Below are 15,278 nucleotides of genomic sequence, written 5' to 3' on the forward strand. Positions count from 1 at the left end.
ACTTACTTTTAATAGCCCCAAACTGGAAACAATCCCAGCATCTTTCAACACGTAATTGGTTCAACAAACATTTGTACCCTAGAATACTACTCAGTCATAAAAAGCAATGAACTACTGATACAATAATCTGAATGAATCTCCAGAGAATTATACTGAGTATAAACAGCCAATCTGCAAAGGCTACATACCATATGGTCTCATTTATATAGCACTTCTGAAATTTAAAAAATTTAGAAAAAAATATAAGAGGATTATTAGTTTCCAAGGATTAAAAAGGGAGTAGGAGTAGGAAGGAAGTGGATGTAGCTATAAAATGTTAAGATGAGGGATTCTGGTAGTGATGGAAAAATTCCCTATGTCTCTGTCATAATGTCAATATACTAATTGCGACACGGCGTTATCGTTTTGTAAGATGTTATCATTGGGGGACAGTGAATAAAGGGTACACAGAGATCTGTCTGTATTATGATTACATGTGAATTTATAATTATCTAAATATAAAATGTTTAAAATAAAAATTTTAAAAAGATGTAGGAGTCTAGTATGTCACATGAGGTTGACAGTAAAAATTCTAACATAAATACAAAAATACTGCATCATTAAATATCAATTTGGAATCTAATCACTTTCTACAATTATACTCAATTAGCTTTAGCTGTTATACAATTTTAGTTATCATTAACACAAACTAGAAAGCCACTATATTATTGCACTGCTATTATATCACATGATGTCCCAATCAGAAATACCCAAGGGACTGAAAATTCCTTCCTTTTCCTAAACACTTAGCTTAAGGACTGGAAGTTAATGAGGCTTCTGAGAATATTAGTACTGGTATCAAAATAGGAATAGTTAATACCAAAAAAGTCATCTTTTCTCCATTACCTCCTTGAAAATCTTGTAGTGTCAAAAAAAAAAAAGAAAAGAAAAGAAAATCTTGTAGTGTCATGTATTTCTTTCAGGCGAAAATTTTTTTAAAGTCCTTTAAGTTAAAGGCAGTCTCCCAGAGGACTTCCTCATCAATGTGTTATGGCCATCTTGAGGACCAAGGTCGAAAGAACTTTCCTAAACTTCTCTTAGCTGTTTTTGAGGTTTATGGGCCCCTCAGAAAGCAGGGTAGTGATCAGAAAGGCAACTCAGCACAGGACCCATAAAGCCTAAGTACAGAGTGACTGGAACATTCATACATTGATAGTGGGAGTTTAGAACACAGTCTCTTTGCAGATCTATTTGGTAACTTCTTATAAAGTTGAACATACTTTGACCCTATGACTTAGCAATTCTACCTGTAGGCATTGTACACAAAAGAAAGGAAAACGTATCCACAAAAAGGCCTGTACACAAAAGTTTACTTTAACCTTATTCATAATGACTCAAACCTAGAAATAACAGAAATGTTCATCAATGGGAGAATGGACAAATTGTGATATAATCACTCAATAAAATATTACTAAGTGATAAAATTATGGATACATGCAAATACATGGAAGAATCCATAGTGTGCTTGAGAAGGAAAAGAATCTCTTTAAAAAACCCGAAAATATCTTGATTCTGTAGAATTAGTGTTCCTAAAACATTAATTCAGGACACAGAATCAATTCACTATAAAACTTTCAAGGTAAACTCTCTTAAAATTGAATGAATTAAAATGAATTTGATTTGTACCATCAAATCTCTTTGTGAGTTTTGAGCATAGGGGCAAGAAATTTTGTTTTTTAATCTCTAAGAAATACATACTTACCTACTCTTCCTTTCTTGTGAATATGGCCAGGCATGATGCCAATTTTGCATTCTCCAGGCTAAAGGAAAGTAATTGACAATATCAGAAAAGTGAAAAAAAATTTTAACTCTGAGATCATACACACAAATATACTTGGACTGACTCACAGTTAGTTAGCCTTCAGAGGCTAAATCGGGCTCGTTTCGTTTTGTACACTCACATTGATGACTCCAGGGCAGTTCGGCCCGACCAGCCTGGTCTTTCCCTGGCGCAGCAGTTTGTGTTTGACCCGCACCATGTCCTGCTGTGGGATACCTTCGGTGATGCACACGACCAGGGGCACTTCCGCCTCGATAGCTTCATCGATGGCAGCAGCAGCAAAGGGAGGAGGGACATAAATGACAGATGCTGTTGCCCCAGTCTGTTCTTTGGCCTGAAACATTAACACAAAGCACTTTACTATAGGTTCAGTCAGACACTTTGTAAGACAAACTCAATACCATGGTTTTAATGATATCACGGGATCAGGAAAGGACATCACCAGGAGACACTCGATGTCTTCATTCTTCCCATTAACCAGTTCACTCTGCTGTCAGAAAACAGCAGAGTTAAGCGCGGCCTCCTCTCTGCCCCAATGGGACACCCCTTGAAAACGGAAGGTTCTGTGGCCTGCCCTTCCTTCAGGCGCTGAGACAGCGTGTCAGCACACATGAAAGCACTGGCTGGCGTTCAGGTCCCCTCATTCCCGGGCCACGCTTACTTCTGTTCTTCTGCAAGGCACTTATTCAGTACGCAAGGCCCTGCACCTCCTCAGCAGAAAAGGACTAGTGAGCCCCAAACCTTGGAACTCAGCTCTCAAACATGTTTTTAAAAATATTATCAAACCATGGAACGCCTACGGTGGTTAAGAATCTGCCTTCCAATGCAGGGGACTTGGGTTCAATCCCCGGTCAGAGAACTAAGATCACACATGCCATGGGGCTAGAACTAAGCCCATATGCTGCACCTCTGAGCCCATGCACCAAAACTACGGAGTCCACAGGCTGCGACTAAGACCCAATGCAGCCAAAACAGATAAAATTTTTTTAATTAAAAAAATAAAAATAGATCAAAGAATAAATATTATCAAGAGGAAGCAAAATGAAGTGGTTTTATTCCCAGCTGCCAATTTTTACTCTAATGCATGCTGATTAGAAATAAACTAAAATACACATGCACAAATAGCCACAGAACAAGAATCGGTCACTTAAGGTTAAGAGTCTACGCTACCTCGCCCCTCACAACGCAAGGCACTCAAAGACCACCAATGTGACCACTGTTCTCTCTGTGATCTTCTATATATTTTATACATGTATCAATACAGATGTAGCCTTCCACCCACTTGCACATGTGGCCGTGACTCTTCTCCTATAACGGAAGCTCCTTGAAGACAGACGGTCAGTGTCTCTGACTCTCCAAGAGAGGCAGCACCTATTCTGTGAGAGGCCCTGAGAAAGACTATGTAACCCTGCCTGCTTACTACACCATCTACAAATCAAGATGTAGAGGCCAAGAAATATTAAATAACTTGCATGCGGTATAGAGCTCGGAAGTGGCAAAGCCAAGATTCAAACCTAAGTAGATCTGATTCCACAGCGTCAGTTCTTTTCAGCTACAGCAGGCTACCTCCCTATAAATGTCAAAATGTAGCTTAATTAAGATATAAATAAAAACATTTTAGAAGGCTGTGCCATGAGATTTTAAATGGATACAAATACCAAGTTACAGAACGTACAGGTACAGCTGGAAGGGGCAGAAGTAACAGATAGTGTCTTTGAGAATCATCCCAAACTGATTGCCCATGTTCCCAGAGGCCGAGGAGCTTTCTCTACCGCATCCCTAATAAAGAGAGGCATCTTGACAGTGACAGATGAACAAGTCAAAGCATGCTGACTTGCTGAGGGTTAAAAATAATTGAAATCAATGTTTTAAAAACTATGTTCAAGATGATAACAGGGAAGTGGGGACCAAAGGAAAAAACTAGGTTAGAACCAACAGAAATGACATCATAGATGTGCAGGTATTTTATGGAAAATATATCCCATGGGTTCCTACCTCTTAGGGATACAAAGACTTTCAGAAGCTGGACTATGACCACAGGGTCTGTGTCCTCAAGTAATACTACATAAAAGGTAACCATTCCACTCAGAAATCTCTTTGTAAGAGCAGAACAGGTGAAAAATAAATAGCATCTGTCAAAAAACTTACATTATCTTCCAAAAGCCATATCTATTTGTATCAAATGAATAATAAATAAACTGCTAGGAATAAAAACTTTTTTTAAAAGGAAAGCAAAAAAAAGGCTCATGACAAAAGTCAAATTTAACTAGGAAGTTTTAAAAAATGCAAAGCAAAACTTTAAATGATTATTCTACAGAATTTATGAATTTTTTACTCTCTAAAATATGATACACTCAAAACACACATACACATATATAAATACCCTATTTTCAAGTTTAAAGTAAAATTCCAAATTTGAATATTTGTTTTATCCTTTATCTTAATTTACATTAAAAATTCAAATTACCTCAATTTGAAGTTAGTATTCCAAAAAGAGAGTAAATCTATAAATTTGTACTTTAAAAAAAATGAAAGTCTTTAAAACATGCCTTAAAAGTATATTTAAGAAGAAGGGGAGTGCTACATTTTTATTTTTTAACCTCAATACATCAATCCAAAGTACTAAGTTTATTTCTTTGATTTTTTAAAAATTAAATAGCCAAGAATATATACTATGGCTTCTTTCATAATACTATTATTTTTTATATATTCATGTAAGTGTAGAAAGAGAATGAAAGAGTATACACTGAGCTGAAATAAGTTCTCTATGAAGACAAAATCCAAGAAGTGGAAAACACCATATAAAACTTAACTGTACATACTTTCATATCATCTGACTTTGTGCCATAAGCACATATTAGCCTTGTAACAAAGAAAGTTTAGCTTAATGTCATTCTAAAAGTATTGAGAAATCAGCAAGCTGAGGAAGAGACCAGGCCTCTGTGAGTTGCCTGTTGGACTCTATTCCACACAGGAACACCACCCACTACTTACTTACTCTGAGCCAGGTTAAGTCTGCCACTGATCAGCTGTGAGACTATGTACAGGACCCTCAACCTCTGTAACTGCCATACCCTTGTCTTTAAAATAGGGATGATAACAGCCCCTACCTGGGGGCTTGTGGTGAGGCTTGAATGAGGCCCTGAAGATGAAGCACCCGGCACAGTGCCTGGCAAAGCTCCCACTAACACTGAGCGACGGGGTCGAGCATGGATGCTGACATGCGTACTTCTAACAGCCCAGAAGAAGAAATGGTAAGGAAAGAAAAACAAGCCAAATAGAAGCCACGCCATGGCACTTCTTCCCTGAAGAACTGATGTATGCCTATAAGCAAAAGTGACCCAGGCTGCGGAGAGGACATCCTGAGCCTACGTGACTAAAGTGAACCCACTCGTTTTTACCACGGTTCAAACTTCTCTAGGTTGCTGGAATTTTAGAAGGCAAGTGACTCTTCCAAAAGGGGCACAGTTAAGATCTTGAGCCAAGGTGTGCTGACTCTTCCCTGGGTTTTTTCTTCTTGCCAAACTCAGGTACCATTAATTACCTCCTTCACAGTGTTAAAGACTGGTAAGCCCAGGTGCGTCTTGCCTCCTTTCCCTGGAGTCGTTCCTCCAACTAGTTTGGTGCCATATTCCAGTGCCTGCTGGCTGTGAAAGGTGCCCTGAGAAGGAAAAGCACAAGACTAGTGAGAAAGGCTGGCTGGGGAGCCGAAAGGCAATCTTCAGCAACTTGGAAAAGAAAAACAAATATGTTAAGTATCTGCTGTCTGTTGTTGTTGTTCAGTCAGTCGCTAGGTTGTGTCCAGCTCTTTTGCAACCCCATGGACTGTAGCACACCAGGCTCCTCTGGTGTGCTAGAATTCCTCTGGAATTTCCTAGGCAAGAATACGTATCATCCCCTTCTCCAGGATCTTCACAATCCAGGGATCGAACCCACATCTCCTGCATTGGGAAGATTCTTTACCACTGAGCCACAGGGTAGGAATAGCCATATTTCCAAGCATCCTCATCAACTTTCTGAACACAGCTTTCAACCTTGAAGCAAAACAGGTCTCTGCAGAGCCAAAATCACTGTTTTGTGTGTGTGTGTGTTTTTTATAGGAGGTCTCTTTTCACTCTGTTTTCAAATTTAGCTGGTGATCAGAAACTCCCTGGTGTTGATCTGAAAAGAACATCTCCTTCTCACTGCTCCTCAACCCCTGATGTCCTCACATCCCCCTTCTACTCACCACTCCATAAAGGCAGTGATTTCTATCTACTTTGTTCACTGAGAAATGGCACCCAAAGCAGTTACATACAGTAGGCACTCAGTAAATAGTTGTTGAAAACCAAATGGATCTACGCAGTCATTCTATGAGGACCAAAAAATGCTGAGTCAACTACTCAAGTTCTGTTAAAAGCATAAAAACTGGGGCTTTAAGAGGGACTTCAGAAATTTCCTGATTTCAAAGTCTTCATTCTTCAAAACAGGAAACCTAATCCCAAGCACATTAACTGACTTATCCAGTCGATGATGGAGTTTTGTAAAGGACCACAGGGCAGTGCTCTCGTTAAAACAGTACCATTCAAAGTGTTATCTGTAGACTCTTATGGGTGTGCAGTGAGGTAAATGCAAAAAGAGGGGGGAAAAATGACAAAAAAGAAGAAAGAAAAAAACAAGAAAAATCTAATAAAAAAAATAAGTGAAAATGTCTGCAAATTTTTATAGCAATATGACATTGCTATGACTTACTGTATTTTGTAAAAAGTACTGCTCTGCAATAGAGTGTAAATAAAAAGACACACCCAAACTGGTCCTTCATTCCAGACAGTTAAAGAAGCACTGTGCTAGACTACTACACTGCTAAATAAATTTAAACGGTCACACTTTTTAGTCCTAATGTAGTGCTGATCAGGGATGACAGTTCCTATTAATGTCCTTGTTTCCGTTAGTTTTCTCATTATTACCATCCAGTGTATGGTTAAAATAAGAAGAGTTTTAGTCGCTCATAACAGCCAGTACAAGAAATATCACCCCTTGGGAAAACGGCATGGTTGGAATCTGCTCTGAAATACAAATATTCCTCATTCATATGTGCAACAATGTGCACAGTGGAAAAAAAAAGAACTAATGAGACAAAATTTACCTTTTCTATGGAGATAAACTCTAAATTTCAGACTTCATCATTCCCTAGAAGCAGAAACTTAACCAACAAATAGACAATTAAGGCTCCCAGTGAATGAGAAACAATGAATTTGCCAGTAACTAAGACACTGAAACCAACCTTGGATTTCAATATTTAGGTAAATCATCATCTAATTTAAGAAGCAGAGACAGTTACAAACAGTGCTTACAGCACAGACAATGGTTCTTTAAAAAAGGCAGACGTTAAAATGTCGTGTGCTCTGTTTAGTCACTCAGCCGTGTCCAACTCTTTGCAACTTGCAACACCATGGACTGCAGCCCACTAGGCTCCTCCGTCCATGGGGATTCTCCCGGCAAGAATACTGGAGATGGTTGCCATGCCCTCCTCCACGTAAAATGTCAAAGGGTCATATAAAGCTTAGCAAATAGAAAAACAACATTCTATATAATAAATTTATGTGTGGAATTTGGGTTAATCAAACATTTAATTATATGCCAATAAAACTAATACATATCCCCAAAGGGACTGAATATGATTTTAATTGGCAGAAGAATGATAAACTGTACTTCATCAGCATGAAGCATCAGCTTTCTTTAAAAGGTATGTATGTGGAAGTGGTATTCCTAAAATACACAGCTCTCAGAATAAGTGAACCAATTTTATCTATGAACAAAATTTCAAGGTTTTGGGTGTTTATTCGTTGGCAATGGCTATTTTTCAAAAATAGTAGGAGAATGGGAGAAAAAGAAGAACGGTCCACTGCAATTCACATTTCTGTGCCCAGAAAAGTCAAAAAGCAGAATGACATTTCACATGAAACAACTTCTAATCAAAATTCATTTTTAAAAAAAGAGAAATAAGTTTAAAGCAATTCTTAAGTACTTTAAAAAAAAGTTATAGAAGTTTGGATATTTGAGTATCCTCCTGTAGATCAGGAGTTGGTAAAGTGTGGCCTGAGGGATCTGGCCAGCCACTGGTTTCGTGAATTAAGTTTCACTGGCATACAACCATGTCCACTCACTGACGTATTATCTGTGGCTGCTTTTGCTGTTCCAATGCTATGGAACAGTTGTAACAGAGACTGCATGGCCTACTAAGCCTAAAATGTTTACAATCTGGTCTTTACAGAATAAACTTGCCAATGCTAGATCACCAAAATATTGCAGAATGAATATATAGTTCTTTTAATCACAGAAAAATGATTAAATTACACAAAAATCACTTATCACTTTTATTCTGCCATGTCTCCCTTAATAACCAAGGAAGAGACACTTTGGGTTAAGGTTAGAGATTATCTTCTAATAAATTTGCTAGCATTCCTTCATATTAAAAAAAAAAAACCTGTGCATCTACTGCAGTAGGACTAGCAATGTGCACTAATGTTTTAAAGGCAACTTGGTAGCAGCTACTAGAATTCTAAATACACAGAACCTCTGACACCCAATTTTACTTTCAGGAACTTATTTAACAGACACATATGTATGACATATATTATATACTGTATAATACACTTTCAATATATATATACACATATACCCAGAGAAAGAGAGCACATCCTATAGAATAAACTTTGTAGAATGCCTATTAGGTAGTGTTTTGTATGAGTAAGAAAAGTATCTAGAAGGATACATGTTAACTTGTTATCAGAAAGACTTCCAGGGGAGTAGAATGGTAGGAAGGAGGGAAAGGAGAGTCTTAGGTCGCACTTTAATGTGGAATCACATCACAGATATATTTAAACTTACGCAAATTCTATGATGTATGCAGAGGATAGGGAGGCAGCAAGGCCTAAACACAAGCCATCTACCTTGTTGTTGCTGTTCAGTTGTTAAGTCATGTCTGACTCTTTGTGACCCATGGACTATAGCATGCCTGGCTTCCCTGTCCGTCACTATCTCCCGGAGTTTGCTCAAGTTCATGTCTATCTACTTTACTGAGTGCTTAATTAAAGAAACAGTGACCTGTTCCAATGTTGGAGAAAAATCAGTTGTGTTATACTTGCTGAAAGAAAACATGTGGGTTTCCAACAAAATACTATACTCCTAGGGAGGGATTTTCGAGGTAACAAATACAATTTTTACCGATTATAGCACCTAATCCCCTCCTGAGATACAACCCCACTGCTGTAGTGTACCCCTTTCTGCTACAAACATGTATTATGACTTTCGTGATATTAAAAAAAAAAAAAAAACGGACAATACTTCAATGTTTCTGTATCTCTAATATACATTTAAAAAAACAAAAATCTTGATACACATACCTGCTTACCAGTGAAACCCTGGCAAATAATCTTCGTATTTCTATCAACATAGAGATGCTTCCGGGAAGTTGCATAAGAGCAATGCCGAATTCCATTCTGTTGCACTGAAAAGTAAAGAAAATATGACACATTACAATTTTTTCCAAACTTTTGGACTACGGACTTAACCTAGTGACAAAAAAAAAAAATCCTCTAAAGAGGAAGCTATCACATGATGGCGGCAGCTTTCAATGTCACTTTTTAAATAAGACATATTAAATATAAAAATTGATTAAAGAAACAAAAAAGAGACACTGTTCTTCAGAATCCCCTTTCTACTGAGAACCCCAATCTTGTAGCTTTTTCTGAATGAAGAAAGGAGAGGTTAAGTTTATAATTTTTATTCCTCAGAAAGAAATCTGGTGCTCAACTAGCTCAAATTAAAAATGAGGTATCACTCTAATACTCTTTACTAAACAGCCATATGCTTTCCCTATTTGACCCACCATTTTTAAGCCCAACATCTCTAAACAAAAGATGAGCTAACAGGCCAGCTTTGTCAGAACTACTAAGAACTACTCTGCAACTCATTCCCTGGTAATAATATTAACATTAAATGTTAAGTCACAGAATAAGGGCTTCCCTTGTGGCTCAGCTGGTAAAGAAACCTGCAATCCAGGAGACTTGGGTTCGATCCCTGGGTTGGGAAGAACCCTGGAGAAGGGAAAGGCTACCCACTCCAGTATCCTGGCCTGGAGAATTCCATGGACTGTATAGTTCATGGGGTCGCAAAGAGTCAGACACGACTGAGCGACTTTCACTTCCATAGAATAAAATGTGTCTAAAACATAATCCAAAAATTACTCAAATTTGGTCTCTTCTGACGTAAGATTCAAGACTTCACATCTAAAAGAAATTGGGAAAATAAAATAAATAGGAAAAGGAGATGAGGGAGAAACATGTAAAAAACACCTGAGTTAATTACACCTCAGTGAAACTGAGAAACTTAAGTAGCTCCCAGAGCCAGCTCCCTGTATTTCAAAAATCAGTAGGAAGCAGAGCACAGACAAATTAAAAACTGTGGGCTATCTTCTAAATCCCCATCAGAGCCCCGAAATTCTGTCTCCGTGGTCCACCTTGGCCCTTTTGAATAGCTAGCACCTACCACTGAGGTAGCCCATGAAAGTCAGGTCTAGAAAAGGACATCTATCTCATCATAAAATTTGTCCAGAGTCCACTCACCGCTTTTTGTCCTGAATCACAGCTCACATCCTCCTAAGCCCTCAGACTTCACAACTGATCTGCTTCTGGCCCTTTGAGCAGCCCTTGATTCATCTTCACTGACCTCACATGTAGCCCACCAGGCTCCTCTGTCAGAGGGATTTCCCAGGCAAGAATACTGGAGTGGGTTACCATGCCCTCCTTCAGAGGATCTTCCTGACCCAGGGATCAAACCTGTGTCTCCTGCATTGGCAGGCAGATTCTTTACCACTGAGCCAAGTGGGAAGCCCATACTTACCTCAGCTTTCAACAACTGAATTTTGGAGTCCCCTGTATCTCGAGGGAAGAGAGAGGCCTGGAATTCACCCTGACCAACCCGGAGAGAAGTATTCTGTGTGCACACAGATGAGCTGCATTCTTGGACTAGACGAGGGGCCCCGAGGGAGTGATGAGGGTCAATCCTGGCCCAGTGAGCATAGCTAAGCACCTGAACCCGGGACAGTAAACAGGAACTGTGGCCTGAGAGCCCACTCTCACCAGTGCTTGCCCTTGGTTCTCCCAGCTGGAGATGCAAAACCACAGAACTCATAGAAGAGCTTTTCTCCCCTCTGCTATGCCTGGCAGAACTTGCCCCAACAGTCCCTCCCACTCCTGGAATATTCAACACACAGCCCATCTGTCAGGAGTTTTCAGTGAGGAAAAGTACAAGATCTGATTCCAAGAACAAATAAGATGAGGAGCCCACACTTGCTTTCTGAAGGTACAGTTCTGTCCTCCACAAGTACTCTTACACTCCACCTTAACAAAGGCAGTTCACTTCTCCTTCCATGGGGCAGGAGTGGCCCTGTCACCCTGAGAAAGGACAGGTCGGCCTACATTTGTAAAGCATGGCTTCAATATCAGTACAACTCCGATCATTACCCTCTCCTACTTCTTCTTCTACTCCAAATCTCTAAGATCAGCTTTATGGAGCCCAAGAACTCACATCACCAGTGCTTATAAAAACTGGTGCTTATAAAAACTACATCTGCAAGTGTGATGAACAGCAGCTCACCTCCCAGATAACCTTGGGGCCCTTTAGTACTGCTTAGCCTATGTGATGACCCTACCATTCTACGACATCTAGAGAAGTGGATCTTGGGAGATCTATCATGTACATGTGGGTACATGAACTCTCCCCTTGCACTGTATGAGCTGATACTAAGGCTTCAGGTAAGCTGGAACCAACAGACTATTGTCACCTTTGAGCCAATCCCAAAATACATGTTCAAAGATAAGGAAATGAAATTCTGACCACAATCTGCCCCAATAAGAAACCTGTACAATGCCAGACAAGGTATCACTCATACTGAAATAAGAGGAAGCAAGAATAATCAAGCATTTATGAAACTCAAAGGAAAACCTTGTGTTGCCCAACAAGCCATGATGTTCCATAATCATTAAAAACGCCTTTTTAATTTGAGAAAACAGAAGACGAATCTGCCCCCTTCGCTGGCCCTTTACACCAGTCACACTCACCCAACTGCCACAGCTGTAAGGAGGACCCCAGACTTCCACCACCCCAAGCCACCATAACACAGGTAAAGACAGGCGGCTCTATATTTAAGGCAGAATCATAATCAAATCAATGATAAATCTTACCACTGGTGACATCAGAGAATCAAGGAAATTCTTCTGCTTTTGCCATTTGTTTGCATTCAGATGGACATAATGCAAAATATACTTATATTCCTAGTAAATCTCACCAAATTTTAAGTTGCATACGCCATTTTCCTTGGGGAAAGAAATCTGGAGAACCCACTCCAGTATTCTTACCTGGGAAATCCCATGGACAGATGATCCTGGCAGGCTACAGTCCATGGGATCGCAAAAGAGTCAGACATGACTCAGGGACTAAACAACAACAATGTCATTTTCCTAATTCTTCCCCACCATAGACAATCCAAGCTCAGACTCACAGGCTGTAGACTCCCCAAGGAAAGCAGCTTCTCCTTTTCCTCACCACTACTATACCTCTTCACCTTTCCTCCCAACAATTCCACAGTTCTCTAATTTGGACTGGTAGAGAGTGCAAGCTACTAGCTGCTAGAAACATTAAACCTGTCAGACTGGTCATTTTCTTTCCCTACTTGATTTCTTCTCCATCCAAATTCTCAATCAAATGCCCTAAATAATGACATTTTTAAAAAAAAAAAAAAAAGCTTATTCTATTTCTGCTGTCTTCAATGGTCTGTCCATTGCTTCAAGAGGCCTAATCATATTTTGGTTTTAAATACAAACCTGATCTCTATAATAGAGTACCCTATTTCCTAAAAATAAATCTAGAGCATAGGGCATACTTTAGTCAAACTGTCTGACAAGTATTTCTCACCTTTCAATGAGTCAATGTACTCATTCTCCTAAGAATTTCACATGCATTGATTCATGTAAGTTCACATTTAAATAAAATGTTATGTGGTGAGGAATCTGAATTTTTACATGACATTTGTGACTTGTGAATACAATGGGGTGTTTGGAGGGGATCTGAGATTAAGAAGAATGGAAACGAAATACTTTCATGTGGTGTCTAATTATAAGCTCCACACCTGCAGGCTAAAGGGTGCACACATTTTGTTACTTCCTTTACCACATTATTTCTAAGCAAAATTATTTCTGGCTACGTTTCTTTTGGGGCTTCCCAGGTAGCACAGTGGTAAAGAATCCGCCTGCCAATGCAGGAGAAACAGGAGATGCGGGTTCAAATTCTGAGTCAGGAAGATCCCCTGGAGTAGGAAATGGCAAGCCACTCCAGTATTTTTTTTTTTTTTTTTTTTTTATTTTTTTTTTCACTCCAGTATTCTTGCCTGGAAAACTCCATTGACAGGAGCCTGACAGGCTCCAATCCCTGGATCGCAAAGAGTCAGACACAACTGAGTCAAACACGACTGAGTCAGACCTGACCGAGTGACTGAGCGCACACACAAGTTCCTTTCAGTGTCATCTAAATATCTTCAAAACTTCTAACTGTAAATTCCATGAGTATAAGGACCATGTCTTGTACCTGGCATCTCCCATGGCATATGGTACAGAGCTGTACAAAGCACATGTACAGGGAATGTTCAAATTTCAGGACAAGAGATGGGATCTATGAAAAGAAACACATATAGAACTAAATATCAAAAGTTCCATCTCTTTTTGTGTGAACTAGAAAAATATCAATCCATTACCAGGAAAAGAGGGGGGAACATCCTGTATCTATTTTTGTACATGCAAAGATCATTGGTTTCCCAATAATTTGTATAAAAAAATCCAGTCCTAAATACTACTAGCCGTCCTCAATGCTGTTACAATCGAGTACAAATTCCATGCTAACCAGTTCTGTTTTGTTTTTAACAAATGAAGTACAGGAAGCAGTAATGTAATACAAACTGACTATTCCACTACAGGAGAAGAGAAAAAACCTAAGCAAAACATAGCACAGGCAGAGTTAAAGGCAACGACCCACCAGGAGCGTGGCTTCATAACACGTGACAGGCAAGGAGGAAGATCATAGCAACCTGAGCAACCCAGGGGCCAACAGGAAGGAGGGGACAAAAGCCCAGCAGAAAAATGGACAAAGGCCATAAACAAACACAACTGGTGACAGACAAATCATAAATCAACCTATGAGAAGATAATGACTCAACTAATGTTATGGAAGTGAGTATTTTTCATTAAATATTAGGGCAGCAGGAAGGCCTAAAGTCAGCCACCAGGCAGAATTTTCCAGTGGCGAAGGCCTTGGGACATCTCCAGGGAATGTGGTGGGGTCACCTTCTCTCCAGGTTCTCAGAAATGGGCCAACCTAACCTTGGGACTGCCTCTCAAAGCAGCTGAAAGCACAACCAGGAATCAGACAGGCCTGGGTTTGAATTTATGGTCTGCCGCTCACCAAGCCGGTGACCTGAGGCAGGTCTTTTGATCTGCCCTGGCCTCAGTCTTCCCTTCTGTAAGTGGAACAACAGCTGCTCACGAGGCTGGGATGCTGATGGGAGATGATGCCTATAAACTGGGTAGTAAAGTACCTAGTCCTCCCTAAACTGGGTTCACATCCTATATAAGCACAAAGGCCAATCATTTCCTAAAAAGAGAGAACATACAATTCATATTTTAAAATCAAATAAGTCAGAAGGGTTTTACATTCTCAGGTATAACCTATATATGCTTATATGTAAATATACTAATCCACGTCTATGTAAAACATTCAGTAGGAAGACATGTACTAGTAAATTTTTACCATCTGAAATATTTTTAAAGATGCAGCCACACTGTAAAAATGGGGATAATATTATACACCTCACAGGCAACATAAGAATTAGATGAGATAATAATATAGAGAGGACTTTCCTGGTGGCTCAGACAGTAAAGCGTCTGTCTACAATGCAGGAGACCTGGGTTCGGTCCCTGGGTCGGGGAGATTCCCTGGAGAAGGAAATGGCAACCCAATCCAGTATTCTTGCCTAGAAAATCCCATGGACAGAGAAGCCTGGTGCAGGCTACTGTCCATGGGGTCACAAAGAGTCGGACACGACTGAGCGACTTCACTTTCTTTACTTTTCTAATATAGAGAGCATGCAGCATAATAACTAGGGTAGAGAAAGTGTGATTTCACTACTGGCTATTTATTACTGACAGAGAATGAAAAGACCAGACTGCTTTGAGATATTCATTGTGCCAGGCTCTCTCCCAGATACTAGAGATTCAGAGGTAACAAGATAGACTGAGGCCCTCATGAAGCTTCCAGAGATATAAACATTAAACAAAGAAACACAAAACCCCAAAAGTGCCAACTGTAATAAAGGCTATGAACGGAAGAGACTAAGTAATCTGAAAAAAATGTGTATCAGCCAGCCACA

General features: G+C 39.6%; 1 protein-coding gene across 1 annotated transcript in view; it reads right to left on the reverse strand.

Moving 5' to 3' along the window:
- SUCLG1 (succinate-CoA ligase GDP/ADP-forming subunit alpha) overlaps nucleotides 1-15,278 on the reverse strand; it is a 36,587-nt gene that overhangs the window by 16,539 nt on the left and 4,770 nt on the right. The window contains exons 2-5 of the mRNA XM_069583082.1: nucleotides 9,205-9,308; nucleotides 5,364-5,480; nucleotides 1,941-2,153; nucleotides 1,742-1,799 (exon numbers count right to left, since the gene is read on the reverse strand). Of these exons, the coding sequence (XP_069439183.1) occupies nucleotides 1,742-1,799; nucleotides 1,941-2,153; nucleotides 5,364-5,480; nucleotides 9,205-9,308 (492 nt within the window). The remainder of the gene's footprint in view (nucleotides 1-1,741; nucleotides 1,800-1,940; nucleotides 2,154-5,363; nucleotides 5,481-9,204; nucleotides 9,309-15,278) is intronic.

This window comes from Ovis canadensis, chromosome 3 (genome assembly GCF_042477335.2).
Source record: "Ovis canadensis isolate MfBH-ARS-UI-01 breed Bighorn chromosome 3, ARS-UI_OviCan_v2, whole genome shotgun sequence".
Lineage (NCBI taxonomy): Eukaryota > Metazoa > Chordata > Mammalia > Artiodactyla > Bovidae > Ovis > Ovis canadensis.